The sequence below is a fragment of the Leptonychotes weddellii genome, chromosome 15 (genome assembly GCF_054177405.1).
Source record: "Leptonychotes weddellii isolate Sample4059 chromosome 15, ASM5417740v2, whole genome shotgun sequence".
NCBI classification, from domain to species: Eukaryota; Metazoa; Chordata; class Mammalia; order Carnivora; family Phocidae; genus Leptonychotes; species Leptonychotes weddellii.
Genome location: NC_138383.1, coordinates 50,929,578 through 50,952,933, shown reverse-complemented (window position 1 = coordinate 50,952,933; position 23,356 = coordinate 50,929,578). Strand labels below are relative to the sequence as shown.

Sequence of the window (23,356 nt, the reverse complement as noted above, 5' to 3'; positions counted from 1 at the left end):
CCTCTGCCCTCTGGGCTGGGGCAGTGTGGCGGGCCGTGAGCAGTCATCCCTGCCTATCTGCCCCGTGCGGCAGGCCCATGCCTTCTTGGTCCCTGCCCAACCCACTCCGTGGCCCCAAGCTTGCTGTGTGGCCGAGGGCCCGGTTCCTTTGGCTCTGATTCTCTTTGGCCCTGGAGTCCATTTGTTGTGAGGCCTGGTCGGACGTGTGGGAGGAAGTCCATGGTCTGCATTCCAGTGTGTGAACCCCTTCCCCGGCCTGGGCTCCCCGGGGAGGGAGGGTGGAGGGAGCTGGCTCTGTCCAGGGACCTGCCTGACCTGTCTAGGCAGCATTCCAGGGAGGGCTGCGCCAGGCCTCTGCGGCCTCCGTGAGCTTCTAGAGCACCGTGGCTCAGCCAGGCCCTGCAGCCTGTGCCCGTCCCCAGGTGGGGTCTTTGGGGCTCAAAGAGAGGGTATGCGAGTTTCAGGGTCAGCCCCAACAGACAGTTGAGTGAGCTGGGACAGGGGCAGGGCCATGTGGTCCAGCACCCGCAGGGTGACCAGTCCCTGCCTCTGCCCACATCACTCCACCCAGGACAGGAGCCCAGACCTGTCCCGGGCCCTTCCCCCCTTGCAGGGCCTCCTTGCTGGGCCAGAGCCAGGCAGCCTGCCCCAGGACAGGTGCCTCCAGCCTCCTGGGCTCTGAGCACAAGGTAACTGCCACTCAGCCTGGAAGAGAGCATTTCAGCCAGATGTAGCATGGCGGGGGGGGGGGGGTGGCAGGAGAGAGCCCAGCTTTCCAGCCCCCTCCCTCCGTGGCCCCTGAGTCCCTGGGGACCCAGCCGAGTCTCATCCCCTCCTGGCCTTGCCGCCTGACGGGGAGCCAGGATCTGCCCCAGCTTCCTCCAATCAACCCCACCAGTGGGGTCAGGGCCGGCGCAGCTCCCGGGGAGGGGTGGGAGGTGGTGAGGCTCCCAGGGCTTATGTCCACAGCCACCTTCCTGGCTGAGAGAGAGATGTCACGGCGGCCTCGGCTGACCCCTGGTGACCTGGCTGGAGGTGGACAAAAGAGCCAGCAGCATGCTCCTCTCTGGTTCTTCCTCCCAGGAGCTTCCTTTGCAGCTTTCCTTCCCAGACAAAGGGGCAGAGGTTGAGGGAGGAGTGATGACTTGCGGGCCTGGGATGGGAACTCTGTGTATGCTATCTTCTTGGCTGGGGGGGTGGGGGGTGCGGCACACAGGCAGCCACTGGCTTGGAGAGGCCTGTCCCAGGTGTCTGAGCTTCTGGTGTCTCTGTCCTCAGGGTGGCTGCCTCTGGGCCGTGGTATCTCAGAGTCCCTTACCCCACGGCCTTCACCCTGCAACCCACCCCCCGTGCAGCCAGGCTGCCACTGGAGCCCAGAAGCCAGGCCAGCCAGACCAGGATGTGACTCAGTGGGCAACCAGGCAGATCAGCTAATTGGCCTGGGCCCCAGGCACCTGTCTCTTCCCCAAGCCCTTGATAAGGTCGGAGCCGGGTGGAGGGCGCCAGCCAGGTGCTGCGGTTTGCGCAGATCAAAGGACGAGGCTGAGAGCCGGGTTTTCTGCTCATCTGTGGGCACCAGGGGCTGCTGTGCCCGGAGACGGGGTGGGGTGGGGGTGCTGAGGGTCAGGCCTGGGCCTGCCCCTGCTGTTTCTCCTGGGACCAGATCTTGAGAGCTGGTTTGGGAAGAGCCTGCCTTTGGCAATCCCCTAGCAGATCGTGGCCAGCTCAGAGCTGGGCCCGGAGTCCCTGCAGAAGCCGAGCTCAGCCTCTGTGATTACGGCTCTTGCTGTCTTGGGAAACCAGGAGCCTCCAGAGCCTACACCCAAAGGGGTAGCTGCTGCTGAGCCCACTGCTGGCCAGGCCCTGGGCTGGGCTCTGCCACAGACTCCATCCCCACATTCCAGTACGTTCCCTCTATCAGTGGAATGGAAAACGTGTCCCGTCACCACCAGGCACGGGGCACCGTGGGGGCCTAGGGGGGTGCTCTGCCTGGCGGCAGGTGGGTAAGACTTCCCCGAGGAGGGGACATTGGAGTGGGGCTTTGAAGGATGAGTTAGAGTTTGTTCGGGGTATAGGACGTCCAGTCACCCTCCTTCTCCCACTCCGAGCTGGAGAAAATATGCCAAGAAAACATTTAAATTACATAGCTGAGCTTGAAAGCTCAAGCTAGCAGGGGAATTCCCAGGTGCCAGAAGCAGAGAATTGAACCGAAAAACAGGAGTGGGCGCCAGTATTCAAGCCAAGTGTTGCAGAGAGCCTGGGGACCAGTATCTGTCATAGGAGCTTGTTACGGTATTTTTAGTGTAAACATTTTTACGATGAGAAATTTTAAATACACAGAAAGAGAGAGAGCAGCACGATGAATCTCCACAGAGCTGTCGCCCACTCGGGCCCAGTGTCCAGGCTCCGGGTTTCTTTGCTCTGAGGATGGGCCTGTGTAGCCTTGGCTTCCAGCGTCACATGGGTGACTTGGTTTCCCCCCAGAGCCCAGGGCTGTGCCCCCAGGGCCAGTGGCAGTTTCTCTGTCTCTGAGGGGACATGTCCGTCTGGCTCGGGCTCTCTGCAGAGAGCTGGAGGGTTTCCGGGCCCTTCCACACGAGGGACCCCGCAGAGGCCGATCTAGGGCTGCTCCTCGGGGTCGTGATCCGGGGCCTGCATGGGACACAGATAGTGGTGTCTACTGAGGACAAACTCAAACGGAAAATGAGCAGAGCCCACAAGGAGGAGGCCAGCCGGCGCTGGAGAATGGGGAAACCGGTCCCTGATCTGCCTTTAGGGCTTCAGTGCTATGTGAGCTTAGTTTCCAGAGTTCCACAGGAAGCGTAGCACTTACAAGACGGGAAGAGCACCTTAGTGAACAAGAGCGGGGGAGACGCTTCAGAGACCTCAGTTCAAGATTCTGGAACTGAAACGTGTAAGCACTGAAATTTAACAATGTGACCATTAGACCCAGTCGAAGAGAAAATTAGTAAATCAGAAGATGGGTCTGGGGAAAGCAGCAGGTCCCGGGAAGGGGAGGGAGAGTGAAGGCTCTGGTGAGTGGAGTGTGGGGGCAGGGCCGCGCTGCAAAAGGCATCTGGCTTTTGTCTTGGGATAGTGGGGAGCCAGAGAAGGCTTTGGGGCAGGCAGGTCCCTGTTGGATGTATGCATCAGGATGTTCTCTCTGGGGCGGAGCGTGGGGGTGGATGGGAGAGGGGAGGCAGCTCGGGGCTGTGGTTGGAGTGGTCACGAGGATGTTCCAGGTTGGGGATGGGGGCAGAGTGGGGACAGAGGAAGAGCCAGCTCAGACTGAAACCAGACGGCAGCTCTGCTCTGGGGCCATCTCCTGGCTTTGCTTCCTCCCCACTTCGTCCAGCAAGGCCGTAGCTGGGCCACCCCTGGGGCTGTACCCCCAGGACCGTCCTGTCCCACGGAGGCCTAAGAGCTCATCGCCCCGGGGCCTGAGGGGCCAGCCCAGGGCTTCCATCCTGAGCGGTGGGTGAGGTGGCTGGGCTGCCCTGGGTCCTCCCCGTCGTTCGGCTGCCTGGGCATCCATCCTCCACGTCCTGCGGGCAGAGCCTGCCTGAGTAACCCTCCCTGCCCACAGGAGATGGAGGATGGCAAGTCTCCCCAAATAACAGCTTGGCCAGATTTGGACTTTGTAAAAATAGCCCTGGTTCAGCTCAGGCTGAGGTCGGGGCTGGACCCGAGCTCCAAGGCCACTGTGGGGGAGCCCAGGGGTCCCCCAGCTCAGACCTCAGCCACTCCATCTCCAGGACCATCTTCCGGGGTTTGACAGGGCCAAGTGTGCCCCAGGAGGGGCTCGGCAGCCCCACAGGTGGGGTCGGAGGGGCTCAGAGTCCTCAGCGGGGTGGTCCTGGGCTGCTGGATGCGGGCCGCTCTGCAGGTCCACAGAGAAGGCCCTCAGCCAGCATGCTGCCCCTGGGGCTCAGGAGCCTGGGCAGCCCCTTACCGACCTCTCCCCAGCCCTGTGGGGCGGGGGCACCACCCATCCCACAGAGAGGCTCTGAGGCCCTGCCCCCTCTGCCCTGGCTCCCTGCCTGCCGGCCCCATTGTCCCCGTCCTGCGGGCTCAGCACACGTGAGCTGCCGAGGGCTTCCCCACGCCCGGACCACAGGATGTGCTCGTGTGGGAACTGCTGGGAAAGCCGCCCCTACCGAGATCAGGGTGGGGCCGCCCGGCTGCCCAGAAAGCTCTCCTCCGACAAAGACCGCAGGGCTGGGGGTAGGGGGCAGGGGAAGCTTCTAGCCTGGCTGTGTTTATTTCCAGCCGGGTGGCCGCTGACCACGTAAGCCTCTGCACCCCCACCAGGTACCAGGTCCTCTGCCCTTCCTTCTGCCGGGAACGGGTTTCCTTCTCTCCCTGCCCTGATCTTGTTCAGGCCCCCATGCTGGCCTGTGACGTCCTGAGGGCCCGGACAGGTCTCCTCTCTTGTCTGCCCCGAGCAGAGGGGAGGGTTGCACAGACTGATCGATCGCTGTCCCTCCTGACCCTTGACACCCTTGTCCCCGAGGGTCCAGGGTCAGGATGGTCGCTGTGTCCTTTTGGGCGAGTTCCTCCCCCTGTCAGTGGCCCAGCTCTAAAATGGGATGACGTGGTGGAGCTCGGCTGGGGCCAGGCAGTGAGGACAGGGTGCGCCTGCTCCCACAGGAGACTCACCTGGGGTCCTGGGCGGCCGTTCTCTAGATGGGCCGGCGGAGAGCCAGGGGTCAGCTCTGCTGTGGGCGGCGGGTGGGGGTGGCCTGGGGCGGCTCTCCCCTTGGGCCCATCCACACTCTCCTTGAAGGGGGACAGTGGACATGCCGTGGTTGTCCACGGGCTCCTCCAGCGCCTTCCCCTGCTCTGGCCTGGCCCACCTTCCTACTGTCCCCCTTCCCCTCGCCGCGGTCTGTAGTGTGATTTAGAGCGAGGACCCTGGAGTTAGACAAATGGGGTTTAACCTCTGGCTCGGCCACCCAACGAGCTGTGTGACATCACTCCTTTCGGCCTCTGTACCCTCCTGTGGGATGAAGAGAATAGTGAGGTGCTTAGGTCCAGGGCGTGTGCTTGGACCCGCGGTCGGTAAGTGTTCTGTAACGACAGCTGAGGTTCTTGGTAACAGTAAGCTCCTTGCCGCCTAACCTTCACGTGGTATTGCTTATAAGACTTGTGATTTATAGTTTAGTGTATAGTCTTGATCTTAAGTATGATCATCCTGGTAAACTCCTATGCATCCTTCAGTGCCCACCTCCATGAAGCCTCTCTCCACTCTGCTTGGCCCTCCTTGCTGGTTTCCAAACTGGCCAACCCATGGACTGGGGTCACTCTTACTCTGATTTTTTTCTGCCTACTCCCCCCACCCCCCCAGCACAGACAGGCACAGAGGGAACAAGTCTTCCCCTGTGAGTCCTGACAAGGCCCACCTCCTGGTCTGATCTCAGGCAGGCCCAGCAGGAAAATTCTTTTTCTAGATATGAGGAAGTAATTTCTGTGTTGACTAATCTAAACAAGGGCCCAGTGTTGACCGAGGCTGCAGGCTCTGGGCGGGGCCTGGCGTCAAGCACTTTAGGTGCTATCTTATCCCGCACTCCGAGCAACCCCGGAGTTGCTATTTCTATCTTCATTTTACAGACGAGGAGGCGATTGTTAGATTTTCAGGAACGGTGTGAGCTGGCTATTGCCCACAAGCATTACCGAACACTGGATTTTGTGAACTCATAAACGTCTTCCATTCAAAACCAAGGTAGTAAATACTGAAAACTCGTCCCCCCAGCACCTCACGGCGTCTGGCGATCAAAGGGTAAAAGGCTGCTCGCGGCCCTTGCACCTGTTCGGCGGAGGGATGCGTGTGCACGGCGCTGTGACCACATGCCTCCTCCTGACTCTGGTGGCCTGAGGTCAGCGCGGGGGGCGTCTTCACGCCAGCTGGCAAACCCCACCCATCGGGGCCCCCACCCCCGCTTTTTGGGAGAGCCAGTTGTTAAACATCAGCACAGCACTGAACGGAGGGACAGAGAGGTGGTGACCTGCGCAGGGTCACCCAGCTGGGGAAGAGAGCTGACTCTGCGCCCAGGCAGGGCCTCTGGTGCCCAGATGCACGCCCCTCGATGCCGGTTCTGCCCCCAGCAGCCACACGGGCACCGTCCTGCTCGCCAGGACGAGCGGGAGACTATCACCCTCCTCCAGCCCGGGCCTCTCCCCTCGTTCACCCCGTCCCTCCTTCCCGCCCCCCTCTTTCTCCTCTTCCCGCCCACGCCTGCCAGAATCAGGTCTGAGGGAGAAGCCAAGCCCGCGTGCACACTCAGCCTGGCGGTCGCAGCCCAGCCAACTGGCCACCTCGCCTGCCCACCCTCGGCCATTGTCTGGCCATCTGCCCGTCAGCTGTGAGACCGCCTTCCATGGGGGAGCTGCCTTGCCCCCTGACCCCTAGGGCCTACCCTGCCTCGCTGGGCCTCTTTGCCCCACCTGGGACCCCAAGGCCCCGCCCATCACTGGCATCCCAGAGTCCTCTGACAAGCCGCCGCTCTCTTGTTCTAGAAGAGCAAAACCAGGTCAGGTTGCCGCCCTGCTCAGCCGCGGAAGCCACGGTCACCACAGTGGGCCAGGAGGCCCTGCCCCATCTGGCCTCCCCACTCCGTCCCTCTGCTCCGGCCACTCTGGCCTCTTTGCTGTCCTTCAGATATGCGAGGCATATACTCCTGCCCCAGGGCCTTTGCACGCGCTGTTGTTGCCCCAATATTTGCATGATTTGTTTCCTTACCTCCTCCAGGTCTTTGCTGAAATGTCACCTCCTCTGACCCTTCTGTTTAAAGTTGTAGCCTCTGCTTTGTTCCTCACACACATGTCCTGTCTCCTGTCTCCGCCCTGTTACCCTCCGTAGCACTTGTCACCGTCTGACACACCACAGTTTTCATTTTATCATCGTTTTTTCTGCCCAAGGGGGCAGGAATTCCTGTCTGTTTTGTTGAACGGACGAATGAGTGAATGAACAAAGACCGTGTTTGCTGAGGTCAGGGAGGCGTCCTGCAGCCTGCTGGGAGTGTGGGTGGGAGACCTGGGGCTTTGCTGTATGACCTTGGGCAGGTCCCTTCCCCTTTCTGATCCTCTTTCCCAAGTGTAATAAGGAGAGCAGTGTGAGAGGTACAAGGAACAGGGGCTCCGGAGTCAGAGAGGGGAGCAAAGCGCCACAGGACTTTTGCCGCCAGCGGGGCCTTGGGCAAGTCTCCTCTCCCCACTTCTGCAAGGTGGGGTGGGGTTGGGAGCATACACACGATGCCAGGTGGTGAGCTCCTGGCATGTAAAATGCTCAACAAATCGATTTTCACTGTTTCACGGGTCTCCCAAGGGCTCACTCGCTGGACAAGCTGGGCCTTCAGCAAAGTGGGTGGGGCTGTAGGATCGCTCTCCCCTGGGCCCAGGTGCCTCCTCCGCCCCTGGCCCCAGCCGAGGTTGTCCCCTGGCCCCTGGGCTCAGGCAGGGCGGTGCGGGCCCCTGGGCGCAGCCGAGGTTGTCCCCTGGCCCCTGGGCTCAGGCAGGGCGGTGCGGGCCCCTGGCCCCAGCCGAGGTTGTCCCCCGGCCCCTGGGCTCAGGCGGGGCGGTGTGGGCCACTAGGCACAGCCACAGGGACCCTGCCGCCCATCACACTCTCCCCTTCCTGCACAGTGTTCATCTGCAGCTTCATGGTGGCTGCCCCCATCTTCGGCTACCTGGGTGACCGCTTCAACAGGAAAGTGATCCTCAGCTGCGGCATCTTCTTCTGGTCTGCAGTCACCTTCTCCAGCTCCTTCATCCCCCAGCAGGTGAGGCCTGTCAGGCTTCCTCCCCGCACATCCCTCCGCACATCCTGTTCCCTCCAGTGCCGGCTACTCTCACTGACCTGTCTTCGTCCACCCTGGGGTTCCATCCTCTTTGCTCGAGCCCCAGACGGCGTCTTCCAAGTGCAGTGGGATGAGGTGTCTCGGGTACTTTTATAAGCTGGCCCTGCAGACAGGGAGGGCCTTCCCCTGTGCTGACCAGAGCTGGGGGGACTTGCAGCCCTGTGTGGCCTCCTCTTTCTGAGCTGCCTCTGATTTGGGGAGGAACAGCAGAACCAGTCCAGTCTAGGAGTCAGGGCCCTCTGGTTCTAGTCCTAGCTCTGCCATCATCTTGCTGTGTGACCCCAGGTGAGTCACTATGGCTCTCTGCGCCTTGCACAGTTTGCTCTTTTCTGGTGGTTTTTTTTTTTTTTTTTTTTTTTAAGTAAACTCTGTGCCTAACGTGGAGCTTGAACGCATGACCCCGAGGTCAGGAGATGTGTGTTCTATTGACTGAGCCAGCCAGGCACCCCGTACACAGTTTGCTCTTTGTGCAATAACCAGCGAACTGCTCAGGTCAGAGTCCGAGGGCGGCAAGCATCACCTCGACTTAAGGAAGATGTTTCTCCCTCGGCTCCCACAGTTCTGGGTCTGAATGTCCCGACTCTGTTGTCCGCTCAGTCTTGTGATCTGGAGAGCCTCAGCTTCTGCATCTGTGAAACGGAAAGAATTCTTCTCAGCCTGAAGTTTCCTTGTGCCCAGACCCTGGAACATGGCAGATTGAACAAATCATAGTTTCTGTTCTTTCTTCCACAAGGGAGACCTGTTGCTTTGAGAGGTAGTGAGTTCCCATCACTAGGAGTGTTCAAGCTGAGGAAGGATGATCTCGTGGTGGTTGCTGTGGAGGGAGACAGAGGAGGAAGAAGACCAGGATCTGTCTTCAAGCACTTTCAGCCTTGGGCATAAAGGAGAAGACCCTGTGCCTGTCCTTGGGGGCACACAGGCTGGGCGTGGGAAGACGGGATGGGAGTCCCCATGCTCACAGCCTTCACGATGTACAAAGTGCTGAGAGTCCTCGCTGAAGAGACAGTAGTCTCTTCAAATCTATGGAGGCAGGGAAGGCTTCCTGGAGGAGGTGACATTTGCGCTGGGAAGGCAGGACAGGGAGGTGAGGCCTTTTGGTGGGTGGGATAGGCAGAGGGAGCAAACCCACGGAAGCAGTAATGGGTCCCCAAATGGGGAGAGTGTTTTGGCCCAAAAGGAAAGCGGGGACCAGGTCACAGAGAGCCTCGAATGCCAGGTTGGAGGGTCTGGTCTTCCTCCTGAGGGCAGGGGTGAGTCAGAGTGACACGGAGCAGGGAGAGGCTGGAGGCAGGGGCAGAGGAACCAGCAGATTTGGGTACAACCTCACGGAGGAGGATCAGGCCCGGGTGGGCTTCAGGCCACAGTCAAAAATGGGGCCCGGACCAGACGCCTCTGGGGCCCTCTGGGCCTCGCCCTCCCACTGGCCAGGCCCCTGGCCCTCTGACCCTGGGTGCCACTTCCAGAACGGAGCTGCAAGCCCAGGACCGCGATGCCAGCGGCTCCGGGGATGCGGGCGGGCCGGTGGAGGCAGAAAGACGATCCCCCGCCCCGCCCCCTCCCGTTAGTCTGTGGACTCCCTGCACTCACAGTCCCAGCTCCGCGCGCGTTCTCCTTGGGCCTCGGCAGTGTGATTCTGAAGCTGATTTGGCAGAGGAAATGCCCAGCAACAGCCAAGAACATGGGGGAAATGCCCGTGGAAGGGGCTCGCCCTGTGGGTCCTCACGGAGCGCCGTTCTAACCCGACAGTGGGCTGACCGTGAAGCCCTTCCGCGGGGCCCGGTGTTGGGCGACAGGTGCGCCCCAGGCGGCTCCAGCAGCTTTGCCTGTCCGTCTGGATGAAAGATAAACCGTAGTCCAAACCCAGTTCCAGACACGTGAAAGTGAAGTAAAAAGCAAAGTATAAGAATCTAGAACTATAAATCCGCAAGGAAAAAGCCAAATAACCCGGCAGGAAAGTGGGCAAAGGGTGGTGAACCCAGCAAGTGCAGGAGGAGATGGTGCTCGACTCCAGCCGCTGGGGAAAGTCAAACCGAAGCAACGGCAGGTGCCATTTCGCACCCATCGGATGGGCCACAGTTAGGAGGGCTGCCGATTCAAGTGTTATCAAAGGTGGTGACTTGGCCGCGGGGCCTCTTTGGAGCGCGAAGTGCCAGGATTCCGCAGAAGCCTCGGTGCGTGCGCCCCAGCCGCCCCCCGCGAGGTGCGCTCCCCAGAGAGGAGCCCCAGCCCGCGGACAGGGCGCACGCGTGCCATGGCGTTCGTGATGGTCTCGTGGCAGAAGAGGGGGCATGCGCAGAAGAAACAGGTGCGTTCCGCTGTGAGACTCTCGGCAGCCGGGGCATGAACTGCATCTACATCGAGCAGCATAAATGGGCTTCGGGAACACGTGAATGAGGGCAAAGCAAGGTGTGGGGCAGAGGGCACAGAATGGTCCCTTTGGGGTGCATGTTTTGAAAGCATGCGGGGGACACAGTGCTGCTCGTTATGGGGCCACGGCGTAAGGGACGCACCATGTAGCGGGCTCCTGGGGGAGGCGTGGGACTGTCCACGCGCTCTCACACCAAGGAGAATGAGGGAATTTCTAAGACCTAGCAAACGATGCATTAAGGAATATTGTCATCATTTGGGGAGGGGGCAGGCCTTCCTGAGCAAGATGTGCAATCCAGAGGCCATCAGGGGAAAATCACCAGGCTGGACAGCATCGGATCAGACAGACCCCACGAACAAAGTGGAAGGGAAGGTGACGAACGGCGCTCGTCACATATGTCGTAGAGGGTCAATACCCACGATACCTAAAAAGCTCATAGAAATCAAGATAAGACAGCCAGCCAACAGCACAGTAGGCAAAGGCAGTGGGCAGCTGAGCCCCAGAGAGAGGGGCTGAGGTGAGGAGGTGGGGGTCACAGAGACGGTGCGAGGCGCAGGGCTGGATGGGCAGTCCGGCCATGCAGGGGGCGGGCCTAGATGGAGACGAGAGGGAAGCGGGAGACCTGGAGGAGGGCAGCGTGTGGGCGAAGCTGCCCGGATGGGTGGTCAGGGTGGGGCCGGGGAAAGATGACCAGGCTGGGTTCTCAGGCCCTGGGCAGCTGTGGGGACGGAGGGGCCAGGTCCACATCACAGGGGGAGGACCCTTGGCAGCTAGAACAGCCTCACCCTTCCCGGCTCAGCTGGGCTTCGCTCTTTGATGTGTGTGTGGGGGTGGGGGTCGCAGAGCCCACCAGCTGCCCTGCCCGCTCCTCACGCACACAGGGCCCTCCGTGCAGCCAGGGTCAGCCCAGCTGCCCTGCCTGGGGGCGGGGGCGGGGGGTGGGACGTGCGGCTCCCGAGGTGGGGCCAGAGCCCGGGGAGGAGGTCTTGCCCTTGGGGGGAGGCAGTGGGGACACCGAGGGGTCTGTCTGGGCCACGCCTGCAGCTGTCCACCTGTGGGAATCCCGGCCAGATCCGCCGAGGCCCGGGGTCAGTCCCTGCCGGGCCGCGGGGGCTGGGCAGCGGCGTGGGGGCCGAGGGTGAGCCCCGCATCGTCTGCCCGTCCCGCAGCACTTCTGGCTGTTGGTCCTGTCCCGGGGCCTGGTGGGCATTGGCGAGGCCAGCTACTCCACCATCGCGCCCACCATCATAGGCGACCTCTTCACCAAGAACACGCGCACGCTCATGCTCTCGGTCTTCTACTTCGCCATCCCGCTGGGCAGGTGAGGCTCCCCCGGCTCCCCGCAGATGTCCCACCACCGCCTCTCCCTGAGGTTGGCGCTCTGCGGCCCAAACGCGCGGTGGCCAGCCGGGGGGTGGCGGGGGGTGGCCTGCCTCCCACCCTGGTGAGCAGCCCCTGCGCGCGGCCTGACTCCCTGCGCCGTGTCCTCGGCAGTGGCCTGGGCTACATCACGGGCTCCAGCGTCAAGCAGGCGGCCGGAGACTGGCACTGGGCCCTGCGGGTAAGGACACCCCCGACCAGCCCTCACCCAGGGTCCCCCAGAGACTCAGAGCCTCAGCCTCCAGGCCTCTGCCCCCGAGATCAGTGTACTGGGGGCGCTGGGGAGCCAGACCCGGTCGTCCTGCGGCCTCAGGGGCCTGGTCAGACAGGACGAGGGATGCCCTCCCGCTGTCAGGACGTTCCAGGTCTGCAATGGTGCGTCCTGTTCCAGCCCGGGCCTGTGCTAGGGGGAGGCCGAGACGCGGCCTCTGCGTGGGGACCCCCGGGGTCTGGAGCCCCTTCCTGTCCTGAGGGAGGGTTCAGGCGAGCCTGCCAAGGCCCCAGGACAGTGCAATCAGAGGAAACAGAGATCCCCAGGCTCGCGGAGGAGCGGAAGCTTAAGACAAAGTGTTTTTTCCTCAAAAGCAGGAAGGAAGCAGCCTCCGTGGAATTTCTTGATGAGGCACATGGAGAGGAACTCCCCCGCCCATGGGCTCGCAGGCCTCTTGGGGGCGGGGGATAGGCCTCCCTGCTCTCCAGCGGGGGTGGGGGTGGGCTGGTGTCTCGGAGCCTCTGTTCCCGACCTTGGGCTGCACTCAGGGGACACCACATGGGCCCCTCCCAAGCCATGACCTACCTGATCATCGGCGGGAAGCTTCGTGCCCGCCAGGCCCCCCCCGCAGGCCCCCTCCTCCTCATGGTTCCAGAGTCGGTCCCTCTGTGTGTCTGTCTTTCCAGCCATCTTTCTGGTTTTCCACCTATTAACTCATCCAGCAGTCTGTTTGTCCTTCGTCTGTCTGTCCCCCCTCCTCCATCCATCGTTCAGTCCCCTCCCATCCCGCCCCCTGCTCTGGACGGCCCGTCGGGAGCTCCTGGCGGCTCAGCCCCGACGGGGCCTGGGGTCCTACCTTGTGCTCCTGCCCCACCAGGTGTCCCCCATCGTGGGCATGATCACAGGCACGCTCATCCTCATCCTGGTCCCGGCCACCAAGAGAGGCCACGCCGACCAGCTCGGGGGGCAGCTCAAGGTGCACACGTCATGGCTCCGCGACATGAAGGCCCTGATCCGCAAGTGGGTGCTGCCGGGAGGGGTCTGGCGGGAACGGGGCCGGGGCGGGGGGCGGCCCTGGGTGCTGAGAGTGGCGCTTGGGCCCCTGGTGGGTATTAACTCCCGCAGCCCGAGCCCGAGGGGGCGGGCAGGGCGGCCCCGGGGGCCCCGCTCAGTGTCGCTGCCCTGGCCTCTCCTCAGCCGCAGCTACGTCTTCTCCTCCCTGGCCACGTCGGCCGTGTCCTTCGCCACAGGGGCCCTGGGCATGTGGATCCCGTTGTACCTGCACCGCGCTCAGGTCGTGCAGAAGGCGGCGGAGACGTGCAGCAACCCGCCGTGTGGGGCCAAGGACAGGTGGGGCCGGGCTGGGGGCCGGGGCGGCGAGGGGTGCCATGTGGGAGTGCCGCCCTCCGCCCAGCCTGACCCCGCGCCGAGCCGTGCCCCCCTGCCTCTGTCCCCACAGCCTCATCTTCGGGGCCATCACCTGCTTCACTGGCTTTCTGGGTGTGGCCACGGGGGCAGGAGCCACACGCTGCTGCCGCCTGCGGACCCAGCGGGCCGACCCGCTGGTGTGTGCTGTGGGCATGCTGGGCTCTGCCATCTTCATCTGCCTCATTTTCGTGGCTGCCAAGAGCAGCATCGTGGGTGCCTATGTGAGTGCAGTGGGGGGTGCACGGGTGGGGGCCGGCCTCTGGCAGAGGACGTGCAGTCTGGCTCGCAGGGCCCCTCCCCGGGGGAGGCTCCTGTGCGCTGCCCACCCGTCCGCGCTCTGTCCAGGGCCCGTCCAGGGCCTGTCCAGGGCCCTGGGCGTCCTTCCGGGCCACCGGCATGCCTTGAAGTCCCCCGTATCCTGCGGATTCCTGTGAGCCTGCGTGCTCAGCGCTGCAGACCCCGGGGCGGGGTGGGAGGCTTGGGGGGCTCCCTGCCAACAGCCAGGCGAGGGCTGCGATGGCTGTTCTGGTGTCTCCCGGACAGATCTGCATCTTTGTTGGGGAGACACTGCTCTTTTCTAACTGGGCCATCACCGCGGACATCCTCATGGTGAGGCGGCCGACCCAGGCTTCTGGGCCCCGGGGGCAGCCTTGGAGAGGGTGGTGAAGGGGCGGGAGGCTGGCAGGGCCTGTGGAGGGTGGACAGCAGGCCGGACAAGCTGGGGAGGTGGGCCTGGAGGCAGAAGCCTGGGCAAGCAGAGGGACGGGGATGGGACTGGGTGGGGAGAGGGCTGTCCGCAGGCTCCGCGTGGCCAGGAGGCTGGCAGCGCCAGGCTGGCCTGAGGGGGTGCTGCTGGCTAGCTCCTCCCCCGGGTCTGAGCTCCCGGGGCCCAGGCGCGCCTGCCCGAGCGCCCGCGGCCGGGCCGGGCGGACAGAGGCCGTGTTCACGGGGCCAACAATGGGTGCCAGACCAGCCAGCCAGGGACAAAGGGCCGTCTGAGCAGTGGCAGGGGGTGTGGCCCCGATAACTTGCAGCACGCAGTCTGAGGGGCGGGGTGCCTGCAGCTCCCGTCCTTGGGGGCCCTCCCGGTCAGGGCCAGGAGGGGCTGGGAGAAGGGAGCGTGGGGCCTGCGGTGGGGAGCGTGTCTGGGAGCCGCCAGGGCGGGCCTCACTGGCAGGGCGGCCGGGGGAAGCGTCCCTTGGGGTTTGGGGCCACATATGGGACGGCCCAGGAGATCAGAGTCGGCCTGGCGCTGGGGGTCCTGCCGGCTCTCTTCCAGGAAGCCTGCCCGGCTTCACCTGAGCTCCCCTGCACGTCTGCTTCACTGGGGGCCAGGCTTCCGTCCGTGGGGGGGGGTCTGACTCAGCCCCGTGCCTCACGGGGAGCCAGGCCGGTGGTGGGGGGTGAGAGTGAAGGAGGGAGTGAGTCTGTGGCGCCGGGCGAGACCCCCGTGCCTGCCTCTGGGGTCCCAGGGAAATCATGTCCCATTTTATTAAGTGTCACAGCCCCATGACTAATCACTGCTGGAAATGGGCCACGCCATCCCATCGGACCAGCCGCCCTTCCCCCAGCCCTGGAATGAGGGGCCCTGTGGCCGGCCACCCACCCCGCTGCTCCGAGGCTTCGGAGGGCCTGCCTGGCCTGGGAGGCTCCCGGCTCGGGGGGCTGGGGGCACCCGGGGGTCGGAGTGGAGGCCATCCAGGCAGGCCAGCCTAGGCCCCGCCGCGTCCTCGTGGACGGGGCCCGGCGTGGTCTTCAGCTTGCGGGCTCTGGTCCCAGCGCTGCCACAGTCCACGTGTCCTCTGTGTGCTGGGCCTCCGTTTCCTGCGACCCCTGCAGCATGGGGTCCCCGCCACAAGCCCAGGGCAGAACCTCAAGCAGCCAGGGCGGGGAGGCCCCGGGAAGTCCGGGGTGTGGGACCCTAGGAGTGCGGTGACCCCAGAGATGAGGCCGCTGGTTGTGGCCCCTGGGCTCTGACCCGCTGCCTCTTGCACAGTACGTGGTCATCCCCACGAGACGAGCCACGGCCGTCGCCCTGCAGAGCTTCACCTCCCACCTGCTGGGGGACGCCGGGAGCCCCTACCTCATCGGCTTTGTGAGTAACAGGCGCGGCCGGGTGGGGGCGGCTTCGGGAGGCGCCCCCTGACACGCTCCCACCCCCACAGATCTCGGACCTGATCCGCCAGAGCACCAAGGACTCTCCGCTCTGGGAGTTCCTGAGCCTGGGCTACGCGCTCATGCTCTGCCCCTTCGTGGTGGTCCTGGGCGGCATGTTCTTCTTGGCCACGGCCCTCTTCTTCCTCGGCGACCGCGCCAAGGCTGAGCAGCAGTGAGTGGGCCGGGGCGGGCCTGCTGGCGGGGTCGGACACCTGGTGGCGGGGGCACGCAGCGTCCCCTGGCCGCCCAGCCTGCGGGAGGGGCCGCCGCAGTCGCCTGCAGACGCGCGCACACGGGGGACGGGCTTCCAGGGCGGAAGCTGCGCGGTGCCCGGCACCCTCCTCTGGTTTTCTGACTTCTTTCTTCTCTCCTCTTCACTCCTGTCTCTCCTCTCCCCACCCCTGGGCTCTCCCACCTTCCCCTGGGGCTGACGAGGTCCCTGCCGGGCACGTCCGGCCAGCCGGCCCCCGAGATGCGATGTGCCAGAGCAGTGCCCGGGCCCGGCCGCCGCTGATCCGCCACCTTGACCCCCGCCCGTCTCTCCCCCAGGGTGAACCAGCTGGTGATGCCGCCCGCATCCATCAAAGTCTGAGGCCGTGAGTGTAGGCGGGCGGGCGCAGCGGCTCCTGGCGGGAGGGGAGGGGTCAGGGCTGCACATCGTGGGGGTCCTGGGGAATGTTCTGGAAGCGGGAGCAGCTTCTGGGGCACCTACCACCAAACCTAGGCTTGGCCCTCTTCCTCTTGAAGTGGCCCACGTTGGCTTGCTGGGTCACAGGGGCGGGCAGGCTCCCCCTTCCTTCCTCAGAAGGGCTGGGGGCAGGGGGCAGGGCTGGGACTGGCAGGAACCCCTACCCCATCCGGGACTCTGTCCTCCCGAGCTCTCCAAGAAGCGCGCCAGGCCCTGAAGCTGACCTTCCTCTGGGCCTGGCCTCCAGGGGCCGCACTTCCCAGCAGCGCAGGATCCAAGGTCACCACCCCCTCATCCCCTGGATGCAGAGAAGGCAGGCCTGTTTCTTCACACAGCAGGAAGACGATGGGGGGTGTGGGTCCGGGCTGGCTCCTCCCAAAGCCCCCGTGACCTGGCCCCTCTTCCTAGGTGCCTCTGGGACAGCGAAGAGCCCTCACGGTCACCCTACTTGGGAGGCGTGCCATGGCACCCCGGCCCCGCTGGGCCGCCTCGAAGCTTTCTGTGGGACCCGAGGCTGGCCACCCACCCTCTCTGGTCTGTGGCTGTGGAGTGGCCGTGGCTCCAAGAGACCGTGTCCCCAACGACCACGGAAGGCTGTGTGTGGGGGAGCCGTGTGGCTGGACAGACTCCCAGCCCCAGGGCCGGGCTGCAGACCCCCTGGGGCCCGGGACGAAGACAGCCCCCACCAGGCGTGTGGGGAGAGCCTGGCCTGTCCCCGCCTTACGGGGTCCCGGGCAGGCCTCTGCCCTCCCCAGCCTGCGGGGCCAGGCGGCTGGACCTCCCCGCGTGGCAGCTTTGAAGACACAGGGCTCCCGGACTGCGGAGAGAAGGCGGTCCAGCCTCAGGGCGGCACCTCAGGCTCGGGGACGGACTCAACTGGGCAGAGCGTGGCCGGTCCCCCTCAGAGGACACGGGTCTTGGCTGCCCGGCTGGCTCTATGCCCACAGGGTCCCCCCCCCCCCGTTGGGCCATCCGCCAGGGGGCTGGCATCTCCACCCCACCTATGTCTCCAGGCCTGAGCCCCGTGGCCGCCCGCCTCCCCTCCCCTACCCCTGGCACAGACTCCTGCCCCCCCCCCCAGACTGGGCCCTTCCAGGGGCAGGACCCAGGGGATTATTCCCAGAACCCGCACGGCAGCTGCCAGGGCTCTGGCTGCCGAGGATGTGGCCACCCCACGAGGCTTCCTGCCCCGGGCCAGGGCCGGGGGGTCGAGGCCTGCCCCGCACGTGGGCCGCCCACCGTCTGCGCTGCTCCTCTGCCCGCTCCCCGCGCTCCCTGCACGGCGGCTGGAACCCAGGTGGCCGCAGGAGCCCCCGCGAGCCGCCCGGCCCGTGCCGAGCAGCTGGTGCGGCTTCAGCGTGTGCGGGCTCTGGGGCACCTACCGGGTGGGACCCCCAGCGACGTTTTCTTGTTGTACAAGAACCAGTCCAAGTGTTGCCTGTTCTTCCTTCCGGAAGCCAAGCCGCTCCTTTATTTTTTAGAGCTGCTGATTGTGAATCTCAGAGTCTTAAGAGAGAAGCCAAATACATTCCTCTTGTAAATGAAGGAATAAACCTATTTAAACCACGCCGCGCTGGCTCCCAGGGCAGGGCAGCCTGGGGTGGGGACACGAGGGGCCCCGTGGACACGCTCCCGCCGGTGCCGGACGCTGGCACTTCGTGCGGCGCAAACCGGGGGGCTCAGGGCTTCCTGGCCTTCTTGAGCGACGCTTTCTTTCTCTTGGCCCCGCTCTGGAGGAGGCTGGGGCTCCTGCTGACCAAAGACAGCCTGGCCTTCTTCCGCGGCAGCGCGGACTGGGGCGACTTGCCAGACACGCCCTTCTCCGGCAGATCCTTCTGAGACGGCTTTTTGCCGGCAGGTGCCGCGGGGGACCCAGGCGTGGCTCCGTGCCCCTGGGACAGCCTCCGCTTTTTCTTCTGCAGCTTTGGGGTTGTGGCCGGAGTGGCAGGGCCGGTGCTGGTGGTGTCTGGGACCGGCCTCTTGGTGGCAGGTGTCGCCTGGGCCTGGGCCGGACTCCGGGCCTTCCTCTTGTTTCTCCTCTTCTTGCCTGTGCTGGGGGGCTGGTCCCCCCCGGAGGCTGCGGGCTTGGCCTCCTCCTCGGGCGCCGCACCCTCTGACTTGTGCTTCTTGCGCTTCTTGGTCTCTGGCAAAAACCCCTTTTTCTTCCTCTTCGTGCTAACGGGGCTCTGTGTGACGCTGGGGACTTGCTTGGTGTCCTTCTTCTCCGCCTTGGGGCGCCTAGGAGACCGTGTGCCGAGTAAGGAAGCGTGCGGCGGGGAGGGGAGTGACCCCCCTGCGCTCCACGGGACCCCGAGGCACCCACGTCAGAGCGCGCGCAGCACGAGGGCGTCCCCAGCCCCTCCCAGGACCTACTGGACCCCGAGGGCCTTCATGGCCTGCCAGTAGAGGTCGCAGAGGCGGCTGGAACCGCCCGCGCGCTCCCCCGGCGGCAGCTTCTGCTGCTGACTCTGCAGCACGCCCAGCACGGCAGTCAGGTCCACGGTCAGCTTCTGCGGGACAGGGGACACGGTGGCTGCAGCAGTGATCAGAGGCGGGGGACACTCCTGGCTCTGGGTCCCCCGTCTTCCCACCCTCGCCGCCTCTCCTGCCTCACCTCGGAGGGAAGAGCCCCCTGAGCCGCGGTTGCTCCCGCCGCCCACAGGCACAGGCCCGACTTCTTGCTCCCCACTCAGGCCTCCCTCCGCTCCAAGCTCGCCTTCCCGCTGCGCCTGCCTGCCGTGCACTGAATGGGTTAATTCCGAAACCCACTGGCCTCCAGAACCCCCCTCCTGGCTCTTCTCGGCCTCTCTCTGGGCTGCTCCCTGGGCGTGCCCGTGGCCCACGTGGCCTTGGCCCAGACGTCCCCTCCCCGTGGTGCCCTGCATGTGGGCTCCGACCAGCGTCCTGAGGACCTGCAGGCCTTCCCTCCTGGGCTGGACGGGGTAACCGCCGCCCCAGCTGCCTCATGGCCCACGAGCGCCTCCCTCCACGTGCCCAGCACCCCCCGGGCCTAGACACCTGCCTGCCGGGCCCTCCCCAGGGCCCTCCTGTGGGGCGGGCTCACCCTCAACCCTTCCCACGCTCCCCGCTCGCCCACCCGCCTCCTGGCCCGTGCAGGGACGGTCTCCCACCTCCTGATGGATGGTCCTGAAGAGGGTGTTGAGCAGCCCCAAGGAGGACAGCTCTTTCTGCTGCTCCGACTTGGTCCGTGCCTCACCCAGTGTCCGCAGGTTCTAGGGGGAGACGCCCGCTCAACACCAAAGCCTCGAGAGAGGGAACACCCCTGGGCGCAGCCCAGACCCAGCCGAGGCCCAGGGTGCCAGAGACCCACTCGGGATGGGAACGTGGGCAGGGACCCCACAGCCCTTACCTCCGTGACCTGCGCCAGGACCTGGCTGACCAGCTCCTCCCACTCAGGGTCCTCGAAGCACAGCCGCAGCTCCCGCGTGGGCAAGGCCTTCTGGAGCAGCACGCAGGCTTGGGCCTGGGGGGCCGTGGGGGCCTCAGTGCACAGACCCGGAGCTCGGGGAGCCACAGGCAGCCCCCACGGGCCCCAAGCTCCTGCTCCGGGTCCCACCGCCTGTCCCGGCAGCTCTGGGCGCAGCCGCCGCCTGGGCCCTCTGCTCAGGCAGGGGCAGTGGGGACAGTGCCCGGCCCACTCACCGGCTCAGCGCCACCCTCCTGCAGCCTCACGAGCCCCCATCCCACCCCCCCAGGCCTGCCCGTCAGCCCAGCCCCAGGGGACGGCCAGGTCCAAGCGCGCATGTTCAGGCGCTCGGGGCTCAGGCCACCCCGGGGGGCAGGTGGTTGGGGGTGCAAAGCTTCCCCTCCCGACAGGGACTCTGCCAACGGCAGGGCAGCAGCCGGCCAGGTCAGAGGGCGGGGGGGGTCCGCCCTCGCAGGGCACCGCCCGGGCCTCCCAAACACCCGGCCTAAGGCGAGTCATGCGGGTAATTCCCACAGGCCCGGGGCTGGGATCCGGGAAGTCCCTACCTGATGGCGGGGCCGCGCCTGGCCCGTTACGTGCTGGATCACGACGGGGAGCAGGCTCTTACAGAGCACCTACGGAGGGAACGACGGGGCCGTGAGCCGGGCCCCGGGCCGAACGGGGCCCCGGGGAGGACCGGCCCCCACACGCACCGGGTGCCGGGAGAAGAGGCTGAGGAACATCGGGATGGTGAGCGGGCTGTTGCGCCTGGTCAGGAAGGAGGTCAGCGCTGAGGAGTAGATCGGGGTCACGAGGCTCAGATCCAAGCAGCCGGAAGCCTGCGCCAGGGAAGAGCACGCCCGCGTGATGCCGGGCCGAGTGCGGGGCAGGGCCGTCCGCAGGGGGCGGAGAGCCAGGTCCCGGGAGCCATGGCCTCCACTCCCCCTCCGTGGGCCGGGCAGGTGGTCCCGGCGGCCGAGGCCTCCTGGGCCAGGGTCGGCTCACCTCTGGGCCCTTGGGCCTGGGGCCGGCTTTCTCCTTCTTCTGGGGCTGGCAGGCCGAGGCAGCGGCAACGCCGCCCTTCAAAACGCGGAGCAGATAGAGGGCTGCGTTGAAGTGGTACAGGGAGACGGAGGCGTCGGCCTGGCGGCCGGCCTGCTGTACCAGCTGCCCCACCTGCGCATACAGAGAGCCCACGCCGCGGCCCACGTCGTGGCAACAATGCCGGGAGCGACACAGGTGTCTGTGGGGCCGTGGGCGGAGCGGTCACCACGTGTCCCCCTCGTGGCCCTCCCCGCCGAGCGGAGCCAGCGCCGGGGGGGCGGGGGGGACATGCGCGTCCCCAGTCCACAGGCAGGGAGACAAGGACCGGTCACGGCGGCGGCGGCAGGGGCAGGCGCCCAGGATGAGCCGGAGGAGAAACCGGCTCCGGGGCTAAGCCCACCCACGGGCAAACCTGACACCCTCCCCTGGCTCGGGGCATCGGGCCCTAAGACTCGGGTCTGCGGTGCTCAGGGCACGAGAACTAGATCACGCAACAACCTCAACCCCGGCAGGCGGCGGGGACAGCTAGCCGAGCAAGCGCGACCCGGGGCCGGCCAGGAGACAGGTCGGGGGGGCGCCGGGGGGTGCGCGGTCTGTCCCGCTCCACCAGCTCCTCCGTGACATTCGCTCGGCCCCTCAAGGCCCCGGGCCACATCCGCGCTCGGGAAGGCAGGTCCGCACCCCCACATCCTCTTTCCTGCGGGGCCCCCTCCCCAACAGCCCACCCACTGCCTGTTCCTAAAGGCAGAGCTGTCCCTGCCAAAGCCCTCGCTGAGAGCACCGGGGCGTCTGGTCCCTGAGGCTCTGCTCCGCCCGTGCCTGACCCGTCCCCATGGAGCGACAGCCTTCCGCCCTCGCCCGCGGCCTCCAGGCCTGGGGAACGTGACGGCTCCTGGTACCTCGAGACTGGGTCGGGCGCCCCCACGCTCTGCGCTCCCGTCTCCCACCCAGCCCCTGCCACGGCCCCGGTCCCCAGGACCACGCGTCTGGCACGGAGCCTGGGCAGCGGCCTATGCTGGCCGCGACACTCACGTGAAGATGCGCGCTGTCTTGTGCAGGAGGTCCTGCTCTTGCTTGGAGCTGCTGGTGCGCATGCTGCGCCGAATGACGTCCAGCAGGGGCTCTAGGAGCTCCAGGACCAGCGGGTTCTCTGGCTGCTTGGTCACCAGCACCTCGACCAGGTCCAGGACCTGGGGCCGGCACGGGCGGGTCAGCGGGTGCGAGGCGGGGGCGGGGGGCGGGGGGACGCCCTGCTGGCGGCTCTCGCGCTCACCCGGATCTGGAAGTCTCGCCGGAGCACCTTCTCCTTCCGCAGCTTGTTCTTCTCGTCCTTCCGGGCCTGGATGCGTAGCTTCTGCTCGGCGAAGAGGCTAGCGAGGCTCTGATCCAGGGCCATCATGGCCTCATCCCCCAGCTCCTCATCGTCGTCGTCCTCCCCGTCCACCGCGCCCTGAGGGACACACACCCGCTGAGCGGCCGGCCGCAGGCTGCAGGCGCAGGGTCTCCCGCCCCCCCCGCCCCCCGCCACTCACCAGCGCCTTCCCCGCCTGCAGCACGGCCATGAGCTGCTCCCGGAAGCCCTGGTCCACATCCCCGTCCCGGTCCTCCTCATCGCTGTCTTCCTCGTCGCTGTCCTCCTCACCGGCTGAGTGTCTCTCGTCCTCACTGTCCGAGCTCTTGTCCTGCAGGGTCCCTTGCGTGATGCCTTCCGTCGCCTGCCCTGTGTCCGCCCATCCCACCCTCCCGGCACGCACCTCCCCACTCTCCAGCTGCTTCTCGGAGTCGTCTGTGATCACCACGCTGTCTTCGTCTGGACTCTTGTCGGGGTTCAGCACCTGAACAGATTCCCCAACGGCTGACCCATCTGTTGCCACAGACCCTCTACCCTCCCCTGACCGGGCCCTGTCCGGTTTTGGCCAAAAGGCCCCCATCTTGGGGAGGAAAATGGAGCCCGGGAGAGAAGGGCACACCCAAGCGCCCTCAGCACACCCTGAGGGACAGGCGTGCACAGCAGTGCCCAGCGAGGCTCCCACGTGCTCTGTGGCTCACGCTGCCAAGGAGGGACCCTGCTGTTGGGCAAGCCCTCTCCTGTTTCCTCACACGCCCCAACTTACGTCCAAGATCAGCTGCAGAGCACGTGGGGTCAGGTGGGCGCAGATGTGGCTGAACACACTCCGGGCCACCTGGCGCATCAGGTGGCTGGGCTGGGCCAGAAGAGCCAGCAGGATCTCCACCAGCACCTCCACCCACGGCGGCTCCTGGGGGGCTGTAGGCGGGAGAGGCTGAGCCCGGGGTCCATGCTGGGCCCGGGGTGTACCCTGCCCGCCTGCCCCGGGGGCAGTGACCCACTGGCAGCCTTGGAGCGGGTCCGGCGGGTCTTCTCCCCCAGGCTCTTCTTGATGCAGGTCTGGATGTCTCCCAGGAGGTCACAGCTCTCTGCAGGGGACTGTGCGGGGCGAGGACAGGATCAGGGGCTGGCCCCGCTCCCAGTTTTGCCGAGCCCCTCCCACCCCGGAGGGAGGACCCCAGGTGCCCACGGCCTTTGTACCCAACAGGCCGCCCGGAGGGGCAGGGAGCCTGGCAAGACCAGATCTCCCCCCACCCTTACCGCAATGTCACCACAAAGGACCGGGATTCGTTAACCGGAGCTAACTGCAAGCTACTTTCGCCCCACTGTGCTGGGTGAGCCCAGACTGCAGCCACCGCCCAGGAAGTCGGGGGAGCCTAAGACCGCCTGCGGGATCCCTCCCAGCGCAGCACGCAGCTTCCCTGCGTGGCCGGCGTGGCGGAGTGCAGC

At 65.5% G+C, this 23,356-nt stretch overlaps 2 protein-coding genes across 6 annotated transcripts in view; one reads left to right on the top strand and one right to left on the bottom strand.

Annotated features, from left to right (window-relative positions):
* The window catches only part of SPNS2 (SPNS lysolipid transporter 2, sphingosine-1-phosphate), a 30,126-nt gene extending 12,472 nt beyond the window's left edge, over positions 1-17,654 (top strand). For 2 of the 5 annotated variants that reach the window (XR_014140673.1, XR_014140670.1), the window contains 11 exons: positions 7,642-7,778; positions 11,394-11,545; positions 11,719-11,785; positions 12,693-12,835; positions 13,013-13,165; positions 13,275-13,464; positions 13,787-13,852; positions 15,240-15,338; positions 15,409-15,572; positions 15,836-15,996; positions 16,497-17,654. Coding sequence is in view for 1 of the 5 variants with exons in the window: in XM_081805922.1 (XP_081662048.1) it covers positions 7,642-7,778; positions 11,394-11,545; positions 11,719-11,785; positions 12,693-12,835; positions 13,013-13,165; positions 13,275-13,464; positions 13,787-13,852; positions 15,240-15,338; positions 15,409-15,572; positions 15,950-15,992 (1,214 nt within the window). In the remaining 4 variants the exon portion in view is untranslated. Of the gene's footprint in view, positions 1-7,641; positions 7,779-11,393; positions 11,546-11,718; positions 11,786-12,692; positions 12,836-13,012; positions 13,166-13,274; positions 13,465-13,786; positions 13,853-15,239; positions 15,339-15,408; positions 15,573-15,835; positions 15,997-16,335; positions 16,402-16,496 lie in introns of all 5 variants that reach the window. The other 3 variants (XR_014140671.1, XR_014140672.1, XM_081805922.1) reach the window with 3 other exon arrangements.
* The window catches only part of MYBBP1A (MYB binding protein 1a), a 12,169-nt gene continuing 6,335 nt past the window's right edge, over positions 17,523-23,356 (bottom strand). The window contains exons 13-25 of the mRNA XM_081806018.1: positions 22,909-23,021; positions 22,674-22,825; positions 22,314-22,394; positions 22,092-22,241; positions 21,833-22,009; positions 21,592-21,749; positions 20,521-20,758; positions 20,229-20,354; positions 20,082-20,150; positions 19,459-19,572; positions 19,220-19,321; positions 18,462-18,598; positions 17,523-18,326 (exon numbers count right to left, since the gene is read on the bottom strand). Of these exons, the coding sequence (XP_081662144.1) occupies positions 17,768-18,326; positions 18,462-18,598; positions 19,220-19,321; positions 19,459-19,572; positions 20,082-20,150; positions 20,229-20,354; positions 20,521-20,758; positions 21,592-21,749; positions 21,833-22,009; positions 22,092-22,241; positions 22,314-22,394; positions 22,674-22,825; positions 22,909-23,021 (2,176 nt within the window). The 3' untranslated portion in view covers positions 17,523-17,767. The remainder of the gene's footprint in view (positions 18,327-18,461; positions 18,599-19,219; positions 19,322-19,458; positions 19,573-20,081; positions 20,151-20,228; positions 20,355-20,520; positions 20,759-21,591; positions 21,750-21,832; positions 22,010-22,091; positions 22,242-22,313; positions 22,395-22,673; positions 22,826-22,908; positions 23,022-23,356) is intronic.